Source organism: Desmodus rotundus, chromosome 9 (genome assembly GCF_022682495.2).
Source record: "Desmodus rotundus isolate HL8 chromosome 9, HLdesRot8A.1, whole genome shotgun sequence".
Lineage (NCBI taxonomy): Eukaryota > Metazoa > Chordata > Mammalia > Chiroptera > Phyllostomidae > Desmodus > Desmodus rotundus.
In genome coordinates this window covers 110,198,154-110,211,829 of record NC_071395.1, presented here as the reverse complement: position 1 = coordinate 110,211,829, position 13,676 = coordinate 110,198,154, and the positions used below count along the sequence as shown (strand labels likewise).

At 56.5% G+C, this 13,676-nt stretch overlaps 2 protein-coding genes across 2 annotated transcripts; both read left to right on the top strand.

Annotated features, from left to right (window-relative positions):
* Nucleotides 1–118: 118 nt before the first annotated feature.
* H3-3B (H3.3 histone B) lies at nt 119–2,493 on the top strand. Its single transcript, XM_024553696.3, has 4 exons — nt 119–244; nt 720–857; nt 970–1,123; nt 1,220–2,493. Exons 2-4 carry the CDS (start codon nt 730–732, stop codon nt 1,346–1,348), a joined length of 411 nt encoding a protein of 136 aa, XP_024409464.1. The 5' UTR covers nt 119–244; nt 720–729; the 3' UTR covers nt 1,349–2,493.
* A 6,370-nt stretch (nt 2,494–8,863) lies between these two features.
* GALK1 (galactokinase 1) lies at nt 8,864–13,605 on the top strand. Its single transcript, XM_024553691.4, has 8 exons — nt 8,864–9,098; nt 10,058–10,247; nt 10,687–10,806; nt 11,000–11,135; nt 11,258–11,439; nt 12,920–13,070; nt 13,164–13,326; nt 13,416–13,605. Exons 1-8 carry the CDS (start codon nt 8,934–8,936, stop codon nt 13,485–13,487), a joined length of 1,179 nt encoding a protein of 392 aa, XP_024409459.1. The 5' UTR covers nt 8,864–8,933; the 3' UTR covers nt 13,488–13,605.
* Nucleotides 13,606–13,676: the final 71 nt, after the last annotated feature.

Below are 13,676 nucleotides of genomic sequence, written 5' to 3'. Positions count from 1 at the left end.
GTCAACGCGTCGGCGAAAGCTCCAACCAATAGAAAAAGTCGCCGGGGTATGTAAATGAGAGCCTTATGACGCAGAGACGCAGCGTGTAGCGTGGGTATAAAAGTGGAGGCATTGGGGGGGTTAGAGCAAAGCGGTTTGGGTGTTCGTTGGAACAGCTGTCTTGGTTTGCCTGGTGGCTGCGGCTTTTCCTTGGGCAGCAGAAGCGGCGCGGCGAAGGAAGAACGGCCTAGGACTTCGGCGTTAGGTACCCGTTTCTGTATTGATCCGTGACTTCAGGTCGCGTCAGCCGTTGATGCCGCGGGTCGCGGCCGTTGGGGGCCGAGTGCCGGCTGATGCGGGCTGCTCTGGCCGCTGGCGTCGGGTGTGGGGTCGTGAGTTTTTCTTCTGGGGCTTCGTCCTGGAATCGCGTCTCTTCTGTTTTTCGCGCTGGTGATTAGAAGGTCCCGGCGCTGGGTTCCGGGCTGTAGGGCCTCCGCCCGTCGAGGAGGGGAAGTGACTCCTCCCCGAGCTCCCCCTCCCGAGGGAGGCTGCTGCTACTCGCAGCCTGAGTCATTAGAGGAGGGGGAGGAGGCGGCGGCGGCCGCCTTGGCCATCTGCCGCCGCCGCGAGGTGGGGCGCGAAGAGGTGGGAGGGCAGGAGCTGCGCGGAGCCTGTCCCGTTCCTCTCACCCCCAACCCCAGGCGAGCGGCGCCGCAGGGTGTCACGGATGTCTTCTCTAGGTGAGAGAAAATGGCCCGAACCAAGCAGACTGCTCGCAAATCCACGGGAGGGAAAGCGCCCCGCAAACAGTTGGCTACTAAAGCTGCCAGGAAAAGCGCTCCCTCTACCGGCGGGGTGAAGAAACCTCATCGCTACAGGTAGGCAAGGCGGAGGGAAAACAATGACTCGGCGGCGCTGGGTGGCGCGGGAACTGTTCCTGGTAGGGCGCCGACGCTGTCAGTTAACGTGTCGGTTTACATTCTCGCTCAGGCCCGGAACCGTTGCGCTTCGAGAAATCCGTCGTTACCAGAAATCGACCGAGCTTCTGATCCGGAAGCTGCCTTTCCAGAGGTTGGTGAGGGAGATCGCCCAGGATTTCAAAACAGACCTAAGGTTTCAGAGTGCCGCCATCGGTGCGCTGCAGGTAGGATGACAAAGGCCACGGAAGCGGGGGGCGGGGGGCTTGAGGCTGGTTTCTCTTCTCGGGAGAGTTTAATGGTGTGGCTCTTGCCCTCAACAGGAGGCGAGCGAAGCGTACCTGGTGGGTTTATTTGAAGACACTAATCTGTGTGCCATCCACGCTAAGAGAGTCACCATCATGCCCAAAGACATCCAGTTGGCTCGTCGGATACGGGGGGAGAGAGCTTAAGTGAAAGCAGTTTTTACGGTGTTTTGTAGTAAATTCTGTAAAATACTTTGGTTTAATTTGTGACTTTTTTTGTAAGAAATTGTTTATAATATGTTGCATTTGTACTTAAGTCATTCCATCTTTCACTCAGGATGAATGCGAAAAGTGACTGTTCACAGACCTCAGTGATGTGAGCGCTGTTGCTCAGGAGTGACAAGTTGCTAATATGCAGAAGGGATGGGTGATACTTCTTGCTTCTCATGATGCATGTTTCTGTATGTTAATGACTTGTTGGGTAGCTATTAAGGTACTAGAACTGATTAATGTGTACAGGGTCCTTTTGCAATAAAACTGGTTATGACTTGATCCAAGTGTTTAACAATTGGGGCTGTTAAGTCTGACCATGCATCACTGTGATAGAATGTGGGCTTTTCCAAGGGTGAAGATACAAGTCTTAACCACAGTGTAACTTACAGTTTCCTTAAAAAAGAAAAAAAAAAGTAAACATGGCAGCTATAGAATACACTATGTGCATTTATAATAGCTATTTTATATATTGTAGTGTCAACATTTTTAAATTAAATGTTTTACATTCACATGTGGGGAGTCTTGTCATTAAGGTGTGTGTAATTTAGGGTACAGTTGGTTTTCTCCTCTAACTAAACTGCACTTGTTTCATAGTAGCAAAATGCTTTGCAAATTAATACCTTGCATAAGTCCTCATTCTACCACATGTTAACTAACCCTCTAGCTGATAATGCAAACTATCGCGGGGATTTTATTTATAAGGGCTCTAGAATATAATACAAGTTACTCACACCAGCATCATCTGTTACTAACATTCTGAACTAGTTCAGCTTTTTTGTGTTGTGGTTAGTTTCATAACTAGGTTTTTTCTCCCTCTACCAAGAGGAAACAATACCCGAGTTCTTTCCTTGTGAAGTTTGTATTATAACCGTTAGTGTAAACTTGCTGTGGGGGTGGGGCACGCTTGCTGATCCTCTGCCAGTTAAGATGGTGTCCGGTGAGGTTACATCTGGTTTGGTCCTGGGAAAATCACTTTACAGAGATGGTCTTCCAAGTGGTTTGAAAATTTATCCTTCTATTGAAGTTTTTAGGTCAATTATGTATGTTGACTAAATTTACAAATAAACTTGTTTATCCAACTAAGTGTCAAAAACCTAAATTGAATACACAAACATCCATTAATACATCCACTATCTAGGTTCTTGTATCCAAAAGTTGGAGTTTAGCTTGTTACAAAAATAGTTACATATGAAAGGCCCTCTCCCATATTTGCAGTGTGAGCTTAAGATAAAATATCCATGTTCCCTGCATGTTGTCAAGGAATACAGAAATAATTTGGGGTGCAACATAGACCCAAAAAAAATTTTAAAAGGCTAGGGCTCAGGTTAGGGATCTGTTTCAGGTACTTCTCTGTTAGGAACGAACTGTTTCACATGTCTCCAACACAGCAAGCTCAGTAATCCCGGAGCTGCAGGGCTTACTGGGTCTAGGCCACCTCAGTAGGACAAGGTTTCTTGACCAAGGTTGCCCTGCCACGGAGGGCGGTGGGTTAGTGTTGGACGTGCAGAAGAGCCTGTGTGTTGGAAACTAGTAAGATGTGTATACCCTAATAGCTTTTTATTTTTTTAGTGAGGATTCACTTAATCAAATTGAAGGGGGTTGTGAAGAAAGGCAGCCTTAGAATAGGTCTGGGGGCTTTGGTAACTTAACGAGCCTTGTGCCTTGTCAAAGGTGGAGTCCAGTGTGGTGGACTGGTTTTCTAGAAGGCTCATCGTAACCAGCTCTGAAACACTTTCCAGTACCAGCATTTTCCTCACACTGCATCTGAAAGACATCGAAGTCCTGGACGCTGGTGTGCGCTGTGCTCTGGGGTGTGCTGGTGAGCAGACACAGCAGGAACTCTGCTGTGGTGATGAGTCAGCTGCTTTGGAGTTACCTGTGGTGGCCCGAGGGGATGGCAGTTGAACCTTCACCCCCGCCTGCGCCCGAGCAGAAGGTTCTTGGATTTTAATGGGCAGCCTGGACTCTGCTGCCTACGTAGTGCAACTTGTACTTCCATACTTGGGGCATTTAACCAGAAGGCAGAACTATTTTTTGGTTCTTGGGAGCTGGCCACGCAGCGTCCCCGGGTATAAACCATGGAACAGTCTGTAAGCTGGAAAGCAAAGGTTGGAGCTGACGAAGGTATCCTGTGCCCTTGATGAGCAGGCGAAAATAAAGTTTTGAAGTTGAGACTTGTTAATGGTCTTCGTTTGAATGATAACATCGTTTGCTTTCACAAAACTTCCTGTGGGGAACTGCCCTAGAAGGTCTTGCCTTGTGACTGCTCAGGTGCACAGAGGGCGTTCAGCCCTGAGACAGGCAAAGCCCTGTTCTTGAAAGGGCGTGTGCCACAGCTTGCTCAGGACGGCCGTTACGTGTGCGTTGAACCTGTGCCTCGGTAGTGCCTCTCTGCTGTCAGCTCTGCAGTCGGGCCAGACCAGTGTGGGCCAGGTAAAGTAGAGGACTGCTACTGCCAGTGGTCCTGACAGCTCCGTGTGGCTCCCAGGAGATTCCAAGCCGCCACCCTGGGCATCCGGTCCCCACCCCTATTGCCTCATCCCTGGGTTGGGAGCACTGACAGTCACCTCACAGCCAGCACTCCAGGCACTGGGCCGAGACCACTGCTGAACAGCCGCACCTTGCCTGGGCCTGGTAACTTCTTCCCTCCCCTGATGATGGTCTCACCTGCCCCCGTGGGCCTTCCTCAGGGATGTCACCAGCCTGGGCCACTCCATCCAGCTGCACTTGGCTTCTGGCCAGCAACTGCAGCGCAGGTGGCCTTCTGGCCTTCCGGAGGGCACAGCTAGAGGAAGGCAGGAAGGACCAGGCCTCTGCCCCGGTTACCAACCCAAGTCCCGTGCCACCCGCAGGGAGAAAACTGAAAATGGGCCAGGTAGTTGGCCTTTTGGTTTCCTCACCCTTTTGTCTGCAGGTCTGGGAACGGGCCAGGCTGCGGGCGGAGGTGGCGTAGCTGGGACAGCTTCAGTGTGTAAAAGGGCTGTGCCGTGCGGAGGGGCACCTGCTCACCATGATCCTGCTGACTGCCCCGCAGCCTGGGCAGTGAGGGTTCAAGCAGAGCACTGGGACGTCTGTGTCGTCCTGGTGCCCTCACCTGAGCACCGTGCCCAGTGTCAAGGCAGGAAACAGGATTGTTGGTCGGGCACAACCAGGCGAAGCACTTCTTAGCTTGTGCCCCAAACAGAGGACCCTCCACCCCATCCCCACCCAACCCACTCCCCAGCGAAGAGGCTCTGCAGTCACTCCCTCACCACGCAAGCAAGGGGAGGGGCTTCAGCGAGGCTGTGGCTCCTAGAGGGGCTATAAGGCCACACGTGATCTATAAAGGGACACGGAGGGGCAAAGTCAGATGCCAGGGCCGGGGTCCTTGCTCCAGCAGCTGTCAGCTCTTGCTCAGGAAGCTGCAGTTCTGGGGATGCACACAGTGAGATGGAGGGTGGGCGAACACCACGAGGAACAGGGCAAGGAGGACCCTGGGAGGAGCAGGCCAGTGTGCTCCAGGCTTGGGGCAGGTAGCCCTTTGCTGTGGGGGGTGTGAGGGACTGTGCACGTCCCCGTGGAGGTGGTGCCTGGACTCCATTAACCTGCACTGCCTCGCCAAGCCCTCTGTTGGCCTTGTTCAGGGCCTCTCCCATGAGCCCCTTACTCCTAGCACTGAGCTGCGAGTGTCAGCGGGGCACATGATGGAGTTGGCTCCTAGGCCCAGGCATCACCGGCCTGCAGGTCCCACTGCAACTGCCCCCAGCACCCTCCTTTGGTCAGTCCCAGTCCTTCTGCCCACCAGGGTGGTTGGAGCCCTGTGCCAGCTGCACTTGGTGCCCAGTGTGAGATGCCAGAAGAGATGGCCGCCGGCCTGGGCTGCCAGCTGCATCTTCTGGGTCTGAATTGCTCCTTGGCCATTGACAGGGTGGTCTTCAGCCTAGAGGGTGGGAACTTCAGGGACATGGTTGGGGCCCCAAATAAAGACATGGCCTGCAGCTGTCCCCTCCTCGCAGGAGAAGCTCCTGGTGCTCTGAGGCAAGGTTTGAATCTTGCCTGCCTCTGGAGTTGGGCCTGGCACATGGCAGAGGCTCCAGCCACGTTTAGCCCCACAGCAGAGCTGGCTGGATCTGCTCCTGGCACATGTGTCAAAGAAGGAGCCCAGTTCCCAAGAGCTTTGGTTACTGGCCTAGCTTCTCCATCGGGAGCGTTCCACGCAGGAAGTGGAGCTCAAGTGGTCTGGGAGTGCAGCTGTTCCACCCGTCCCTTACTTAGAGGCTGAGCTTTAGACCTTAATGCATTAACAAGCAGAGGCTGCATCAGGTCAGGGTGCTCAAGGGGACAGGATGGTGGCTGAGAGAACAGGCTCAGGGTCAGACAAACCCAGGTTCAGGGCCCAGCTGTCCCACTTGGATGAAGTCCTTCACACACCTGTGCTGCTCTTCCTCATCTGTAAAATGGGACTAAAAACAGTACCTACACAATAGACTGGTAAGGATAATGAAATAATCTGTGCAAACTCTGGTGACTTTTTTTAAAGATTGTATTTATTTTTTTAGAGAGGGGAAGGGAGGAAAAAAGGGAGAGAAACATCAATGTGTGGTTGCCTCTTGCATGCCCCCTACTGGGGACCCAGCCTGCAACTCAGGCATGTGCCCTGACTGGGAATCGAACTAACCGGTGACCCTTTAGTTCACAGCCCAGCGCTCAATCCACTGAGTCACCAGCCAGGGAAAATTCTGGTGATTTTTAAAATATTTGACAACAACAGTCAAGGACACAATCAGAACAGATTCGGTAGCCAACAACCAGCACTGCCCTACTGGCTGGGCACCAGCCCTGATACCAGGTTAGGATTAATTCAATACCTCAGAAGCTGTCATCATTAATGTTACAGAAAGGCAAAGGGGGCCCAAATCAGGAGATAGGTTAACGCCCTGGGAATGATAATAGAAAGAACCTCCCAGAATGGGTGAGGGTGGGCCATCCGCTGAGAGCAAACTTTCAGAAACCACAAGGGTAGATATTTGGGAGGTGTGGCTCCGAGTCCCATCAGGGAGCCAGGTGTGATTGTAGCAAAGAAGCTGGAGCTGCATGGAGCACGCAGAGCTTTGTAGCATGAAGAAAGGCCAAGTCCAGCAGGGAGGACTCACAGGCTGAGAACTGGGCCCAGTGACAGACACATCCCTGGGCAAGAAGAGGCCCCTCTGCAGTGCCTGTCCTCATTGTGGGCCAGGTGTCACCACGGCCTGGACAGAGGGGCCTTGGTGACCTCTAGGCCTGCCTAGGTTACCAGGCAGTCAGCTGACCTGGGTGGATTCCCACCACTGTTGGGTATTCCTGGGAATTCTACCATGATACCTCAGTCCTGTGTGACAGCTGCCTCTGGCAGTGCTGATACAAGTGAGCTTTCCCTCTTTGCTTTCTTTTCTTATACAAGTGAGATTTTTGACCAGTGAAGTAGAACATAGATCTTGGGGTGCAGTGTCCCCATTAAAGTGCCACCTCCCCCTGCCCCCAGTCCTGTGACACGTGGCCAGGAAATGGGAGGAAGCGTTAAAGGTTAAGGCAGACTCCTCAACAAACTTCATGTAACATGCTAGATAGGGTTTAAAAACTGAGTGTGGCCCTGGCTGGTGTGGCTTAGGATTGAGCGCTGGCTTGGGAACCAAAAGGTTGGGGGTTCGATTCCCAGTCAGGGCACATGCCTGGGTTGGGGGCCAGGTCCCTAGTGGGGGGCGCGTGAGAGGCAACCACACACTGATGTTTCTGTCCCTCTCTTTCTCCCTCCCTTCCCCTCTCTCTACAAATAAACAAATAAAATCTTAAATAAATAAATAGAAACTGAGCATAGGGCCAGGTCTTTAAGCATTAGCTCCCCTGTCTGGGCATGAGCTACTTCCTGAAAATAAACTTTCTTTGCTGTAAAAACAAAACAAAACAAACAAACCAATAAAACAAACCACCACCACCCCCAAACTGAGTGTAAACACATCTTCCCGATAAAAATCAATGTTCCAGAGTCCATCTTGGGCAAACGGAAGCATTTTCCTCTTAGATCAAATCAAGTTCTCCAAGAACAATTAAAACAATACAAAGGATGATGATGGGTCGGATGAATGTGTTTTCAAGCAAAATGAAACAATAGAAAAAAAACCCAAACAGTGTGTGGCCTTCGCAGCAGTCAGGATTCCTCCTCCCTCTTCCGAAAAGCTCTTCACTCCTCCGTGGCAGCGTGTCTCAGCGGCCAGATTGCGTCCGCCTCTCACCCAGAACGGGAGTGCCTGAGGCTTTTATCTGGCCCGCTGCAAGCAGGAGAGTCCACTAATGTCTTTTGAATTAATGGGTGACTGATAATAATAGCAAACATTTATTCTGTGTTTACTAGGTGCTAGGTACTTTTTATAACAGTCCATTAGAGAGAATCACTAGCCTCGTTTTACAGGTGACAAACGAGAGGTCCACTCATCTGCCTGAGGTCACACAGTACCAAGGGAAGAGCTCTGGGCTCAGGACTGTTGGACGTCTAAGCGGAGAGGGGACCCCGGGCGGGTGGCTCAGTTGGTTAGACAGTTGTCCTGATACGCCAAGGTTGTGGGTTCGATCCCCATCAGGACACATACAAAAGCAACCAATGAATGCATAAATAAGGGGGACAACAAATCGATGTTTCTCTCTGATCAATAAAAATAAAAAAGAACCTCAAATAAAATAGAAAGCCGAGGCCGGTGAAGGATTCCTGGAGAAGGGTTTGGGTCGTTCACCGCTGCCCCCGCAAAGTGGTGCCTTGAAGGGAGCCATGGCTTGTGAGCTGAAATCCCCGGCCACCAGCCCCAGCCTGTGCTACACGTGCCAAGCAGTGTGCCCATTTACAGCACCCAACTCAACGGTAAGCATGTGCACAGACAGTGCAACCATCACCACCACGGTCAGTCTGCGAGCATCCTCCTCACCACAGAGAACTCAGTACCCCTGGAGGGGCTGGACCCACGGCTGTCCGCTGCCCCCCTCTTCCAGCCCTTTGTAGCTAGGAGGTGTGACAGCGTGTCCGCCCTAGAAAAGTAGCCTGGAGAAAACGACTAAAACCCGTCACCACCACCAAACTTGGCTCTATCGCTATTTACACGGAGTGTCCGGCCATCCTCTTAGAGACCCATGACCAGGGGCTGGCGACCTAGGATTTCAGCGATTCCTTTGGGACGCCTAGGTCGGCTGGACTGCAGCGGGGTGGCTCTCGCTGTGGGTGGGTGGGCACAGCCAGGGAAGAGCAGCTCAGACCTCCCGGTCCGGCCAAGACCACCCAGGGCCCTACGGACTCGGCAGGGCGTCCAGTGGTCCTTCCCCCTGTCGGGCGCCCGCCCACGCCCCGCCTCCGCAGGAGAACCTGAGCGGCTCAGCCGGCGGGGCGGGGCCGGCAGGGCCAGGGCGGGGGCGCGGCGGGCGGGACAGCCGGGGCAGGAATGCACGCCCCCCGCTGCGGCCCCGCCCCTAGCATCCCGCGCCGACCGGGCGGCGCTGGCCGAGCTAGAGGGCGAGCGTCATGGCCGCTTCGAGACAACCGCAGGTCGGGGAGCTGCTGGCCGAGGCCCGGAGGGCCTTCCGGGAGGAGTTCGGGGCGGAGGCCGAGCTGGCGGTGTCGGCGCCGGGCCGCGTCAACCTCATAGGGGAGCACACGGACTACAACCAGGGCCTGGTGCTGCCCATGGTGAGGGGCTGGGAGGGGACCCGAGCCTCTCTTCGGCCCCGGCCGCCCCGCCAGAAGGGCAGGCCCGAGGGGCGCGGGGAGGCGCCTGGTCCCCGCGTGAAGTGTGGGGCGGGCCGCGCCGAACTTTCACTCCAGCTGAGTTTGGGGGTCGCGCACGTGGGGGAGCCCCTGGGACGGGGCACGTCTCACGTAGGAAGGGAGGAAGCGGGAGCCTGCGAGGAAGTAGACTGGGAGGGGGTGTGCCGGCGCCTCTTCGCTCCAGTCTGCCCTCTGTGGACTGCTGATCCTTGCCAGCAACCTGGGAGTCACCTCAAAATGGGGGGCCCCCGTGTTGCACAGGGAAGGAGGTGCTTCGGACTCTGGCCTCCACGAGGCTCTGCAGATGCTGCCGGAGCTGGCCCTAAGCCTCCCGGCCCAGCCCGTTCAGTGCAGAGGGGGAAGCAGGCCCTGCTCGGGGTAGGCGATGGGTGGCCAGTGATCTAGTCAAGGCCACACAGCTAGTGCTTGGTGGGGCTTGGACGGGACTCTGACGGGACTCAGGCCTCCCAGGTCACAGCCACGGGTTCTTTCTACCCCACTGTGCAGCTTGGGAACGAGGGGTACAGCACACCTGAGGCCACCCCGAAATGGGAAGGCATCAGAGGCAGCTCCTCCGACTCTTGTCCTTTTGAGCTCTCTCTCCTCTATGCCCCACAACTGGGAGCCCAAGCTCGGGGCAGAGTCCAGGCCTGCGCTACACTGCTCTGGCCCCTGAGAGCCCAGGGGGCAGGGCCTAAGCCCCCAAGGCCAGCTCAGCCCTTAGGCTCTTCCCTGAGACACTCCCATGCCTTTCCTGTTGAGCCTAAAGGTCACCCTCCTGTCTGTCCCGGCCCCGGGAGCCTGACGCCTTTAGTGCTGGAGGGGCCTCACGCACCCGTCAGCTGGAAGAAGCTTGGTATGCCCCTCGTCTCTCCTGTCAGGCTCTGGAGCTGATGACCGTGATGGTGGGCAGCCCCCGGGCGGATGGCCTCGTCTCCCTCCTCACCACCTCCGAGGATGCTGATGAGCCCCGGCGGCTGCAGTTTCCCTTGCCCACGGCCCAGCGGTCCCTGGAGCCCGGGACCCCTCGATGGGCCAACTATGTCAAGGGAGTGATTCAACACTACCCAGGTATGCGGCAGTTCAGGCCGGTACCAAGAGCACCAGCTCTCAGCCGTAACCCCCACTCACCTCACCCGCTGTGGGGGAGGCTGGCAGGGTGGAGCGTCCCAGTGCAGAGATGAGGAAACAGGCGCCCTGAGAGGTCCAGAGCTTGCCCTGCGTCACCTGGTACATGTCTGGAGGAGCCGGGGTTCAAACCCTAACCTGTTGGCCTCCAGAGCCCTAAACCAGGTGAACTAGGAGGACTGTGGTGGCCCAGGAGCCTCAGGGTGGAAGGATGGAGGGCTGTGGGCCCCTTGGCCCAGCAGGTTGCTGGCCTTTGCCACATGAGACACATCTCTGGAAACGGTCACTAGGCAGTTGACTCCCTTCATACCAAAATACATGCCCTCCCTGTGCCCATCCCCCCAGGCAGCCCACCTTACCATCACCATCGTTTCCCCTGCAGCTGCCCCCCTCCCCGGCTTCAGTGCAGTGGTGGTCAGCTCAGTGCCCCTGGGGGGTGGGCTGTCCAGCTCGGCAGCCCTTGAAGTGGCCACGTACACCTTCCTGCAGCAGCTGTGCCCAGGTACCTCCCAGAACCTAGCTCCCAACCTGGCCTTCCTTCCCTGAGGTCTCCGTGTGGTCAGAGCTGCTTCTCTTGCTGTGGCCTTCAGAGGGGGGTGGGGAATCTCCCTGGAGTATCTTTGGAACTGCTCGACCCCCCTGCCCCTTGTGCCTGCTCCTGGGCCCCAGCCTCCTCATCTCACCCTGTGCCGTAGACTCGGGGGCAATAGTTGCCCGGGCCCAGGTGTGTCAGCGGGCCGAGCACAGCTTTGCAGGGGTGCCCTGTGGCATCATGGACCAACTCATCGCTCTGCTGGCGCAGAAGGACCACGCGCTGCTCATTGACTGCAGGTCAGGGGCTCCCCTTGCCCCCTCTCACCTCTTGGTGGAGCTTGTGGGCGGAGCATGCCCACTCCGCGCCATGGCAAGCAGGCACTAGGCCATGTCATCTGCCCACTCCAACTCTATCCCAGATCCCTGGAGACAAGCCTGGTGCCACTGTCGGACCCCAAGCTGGCTGTGCTCATCACCAACTCCAATGTCCGCCACTCCCTGGGCTCCAGCGAGTACCCCCTGCGGCGGCGCCAGTGTGAAGAAGTGGCCCGGGCGCTGGGCAAGGAGAGCCTTCGGGAGGTGCAGCCGGAGGAGCTGGAGGGTGAGTGCTTGGCCCAGTGTACTCCGTCCTGGAGACTGCTGGGCACCCTGCGGGGGGCTGCCAGGGCCTGGTCTGCAGGGTTCCTGACATGCTCTCTGCCCACTCCCCCAGACACGGCTGTTAACCTAGGGCTCCAACCTCAGCAGGGCTGCTTGAAATCTTAACATTGTTTTCCCTAATACGAGAAGTGCAGACAAGTACAGAGAAGAAAATTATACGCTGTGAGACCGCTGCCCAGAGACAGCCGCCACGGGCCTGTCGCACGCTCCCCCCAGTGTTTTCCACACCTGGGCTTCCAGAGTTGTGTGCAGTAGTGTTACCTGCCCCTTGAACAAAATTTAACATTATTCTGTGCCATGAAAGGCTTTTTATTTGTATTTTTTAAAAGATTTTATGTGTTTATTTTTTTTAGAGAGGGGGAAGGGAAGGAGAAAGAGAGGGAGAGAAACATCAGTGCGTGGTTGCCCCTCACATGCCCCCACCTGGGGACCCGGCCTGCAACCCAGGCATGTGCCCTGACTGGGAATTGAACTGGCAACATTGGTTCACAGGCTGGTGCTCAATCCTCTGACTCCTGTCCCCCGCCCCTGCCCCGCCATCAGACCCCTTGTTGGTCTGTGTTTAAGGGCTCTGGGCTGGGCTCCTGGCGCCCACTTCTCCCAGGCTTGGCTGTCTGCCCAAGGTGCTCACTTGTGTCCAAGAGCTTAGCCCCATCCTCCCTGGCTCCCAAGCCTCTGCGGCACAGGCACGTGGCATTAAGTAGAAGGTGCCCTGCCCTGGCTGGTATGGCTCAGTGGATTGAGTGCTGGCCTGCAAACCAAAAGGTTGCCAGTTCGATTCCCAGTCAGGGCACATGCCCGAGTTGTGGGTTCAGTTCCTGCTCAGGGTGCATACAAGAGGCAACCGATTGATGTTTGTCTCTCTTTCCCCCTTCCCCTCTCTCCAAAAATAAATAAATAAAATCTTAAAAAACAAAACAACCCAAGGTGCCCTGGAACTCAAGCCTCGGCTTGCCCGCCCCCCTCAACATTAGTCGGAGGGGCAGCCTGCTGTTGGCTGCTGTGCCCTGTGCCCTTGGCCTGGGCTCTCCCCTCCCCCAACCCTGGAGCCCCACCCTCAGGGGCTCCAAGACCGTGCCCACGGAAATAGCAGGGTTTCTTCTCCCTCCTTGGTCGTGGCCTCTTGAAGGCAGCACGGTGTCCCGCTCACCTTGGCAGCACCGAGAGTCTGGGACTCGACCTGCCAGTTATGCAGTGCCCACTGTGCCAGGCGCCCTGCTGGGAGCTCTGCACGTACCATCGCCCCTGGTCCTCATGGTGCCCAAGTGCGGTGGGCGTCCCACTAGACATTGGAGGAGGGGAGGTGCTGACTACAGCTGTGTCAGAGCCCAGTCTCCAAGGGAGGCTCCCCCAGTGCCCTGGAGCCGTGGTGCCCAGTCCCCCCACGTCTGCAGGTGACTACTGACCCCACTCCTCCCCAGCTGGCAGAGAGCTGGTGAGCAAGGAAGGCTTCCGGCGGGCACGGCACGTCGTAGGGGAGATTCGGCGCACGGCCCAGGCAGCAGCTGCCCTCCACCGGGGTGACTATAGAGCCTTCGGCCGCCTCATGGTGGACAGCCACCAGTCCCTCAGGTGAGGCCCCCGTGGGCCCCAGCACCGGGCATCCCCAGGGCTGGGGGGGGGCTGGTCCCAGGCCCTCCTCTCCTGTCTTCTTGCTCTCTGCAGGGATGACTACGAGGTGAGCTGCCCTGAGCTGGATCAGCTGGTGGAGGCTGCGCTGTCTGCACCTGGGGTTTACGGCAGCCGCATGACAGGCGGTGGCTTTGGTGGCTGCACGGTGACTTTGCTGGAGGCCTCTGCTGCTTCCCAAGCCATGCAGCACATACAGGTGGGTGAGTGGGTGCCATAGCTGGGGGGCATGGCGAAGCAGGTTCCCAGGGCCCCTCGGAGCTCAGACCCTGCCTGACTCTCCCACAGGTGCAGTACAACGGGATTGCCACCTTCTACCTCTCCAAGGCGGCCGATGGTGCCCAGGTGCTGCACCTGTGAGGTGCCCCCCTGGGATGGCCCAGGGTGGGTACCGCCAGGCAGCGAGCCAGGAAGCTCTGTGTCTCTGGCGCCTGCCCTCTGCCTCTGGGCGCTCAATAAACTTGTGCCTCGGACCACAGTGCCCGCCTGCTCCAGCGCGGGCTGCCAGAGCAGGGCGGGGTCAGAACCGCTCCCCTGCTCTGGGTGGCC

Excerpts from the sequence above, each read along its gene's own strand:
- GALK1 (XM_024553691.4), top strand. The coding sequence starts at position 8,934 with ATGGCCGCTTCGAGACAACCGCAGGTCGGGGAGCTGCTGGCCGAGGCC. Across the intron at positions 10,807-10,999 it reads CCTGCAGCAGCTGTGCCCAG|ACTCGGGGGCAATAGTTGCC; the intron begins GTACCTCCCAGA and ends CCTGTGCCGTAG. Across the intron at positions 13,071-13,163 it reads GACAGCCACCAGTCCCTCAG|GGATGACTACGAGGTGAGCT; the intron begins GTGAGGCCCCCG and ends TGCTCTCTGCAG.
- H3-3B (XM_024553696.3), top strand. The coding sequence starts at position 730 with ATGGCCCGAACCAAGCAGACTGCTCGCAAATCCACGGGAGGGAAAGCG. Across the intron at positions 858-969 it reads AAGAAACCTCATCGCTACAG|GCCCGGAACCGTTGCGCTTC; the intron begins GTAGGCAAGGCG and ends ATTCTCGCTCAG. Across the intron at positions 1,124-1,219 it reads CCGCCATCGGTGCGCTGCAG|GAGGCGAGCGAAGCGTACCT; the intron begins GTAGGATGACAA and ends TGCCCTCAACAG.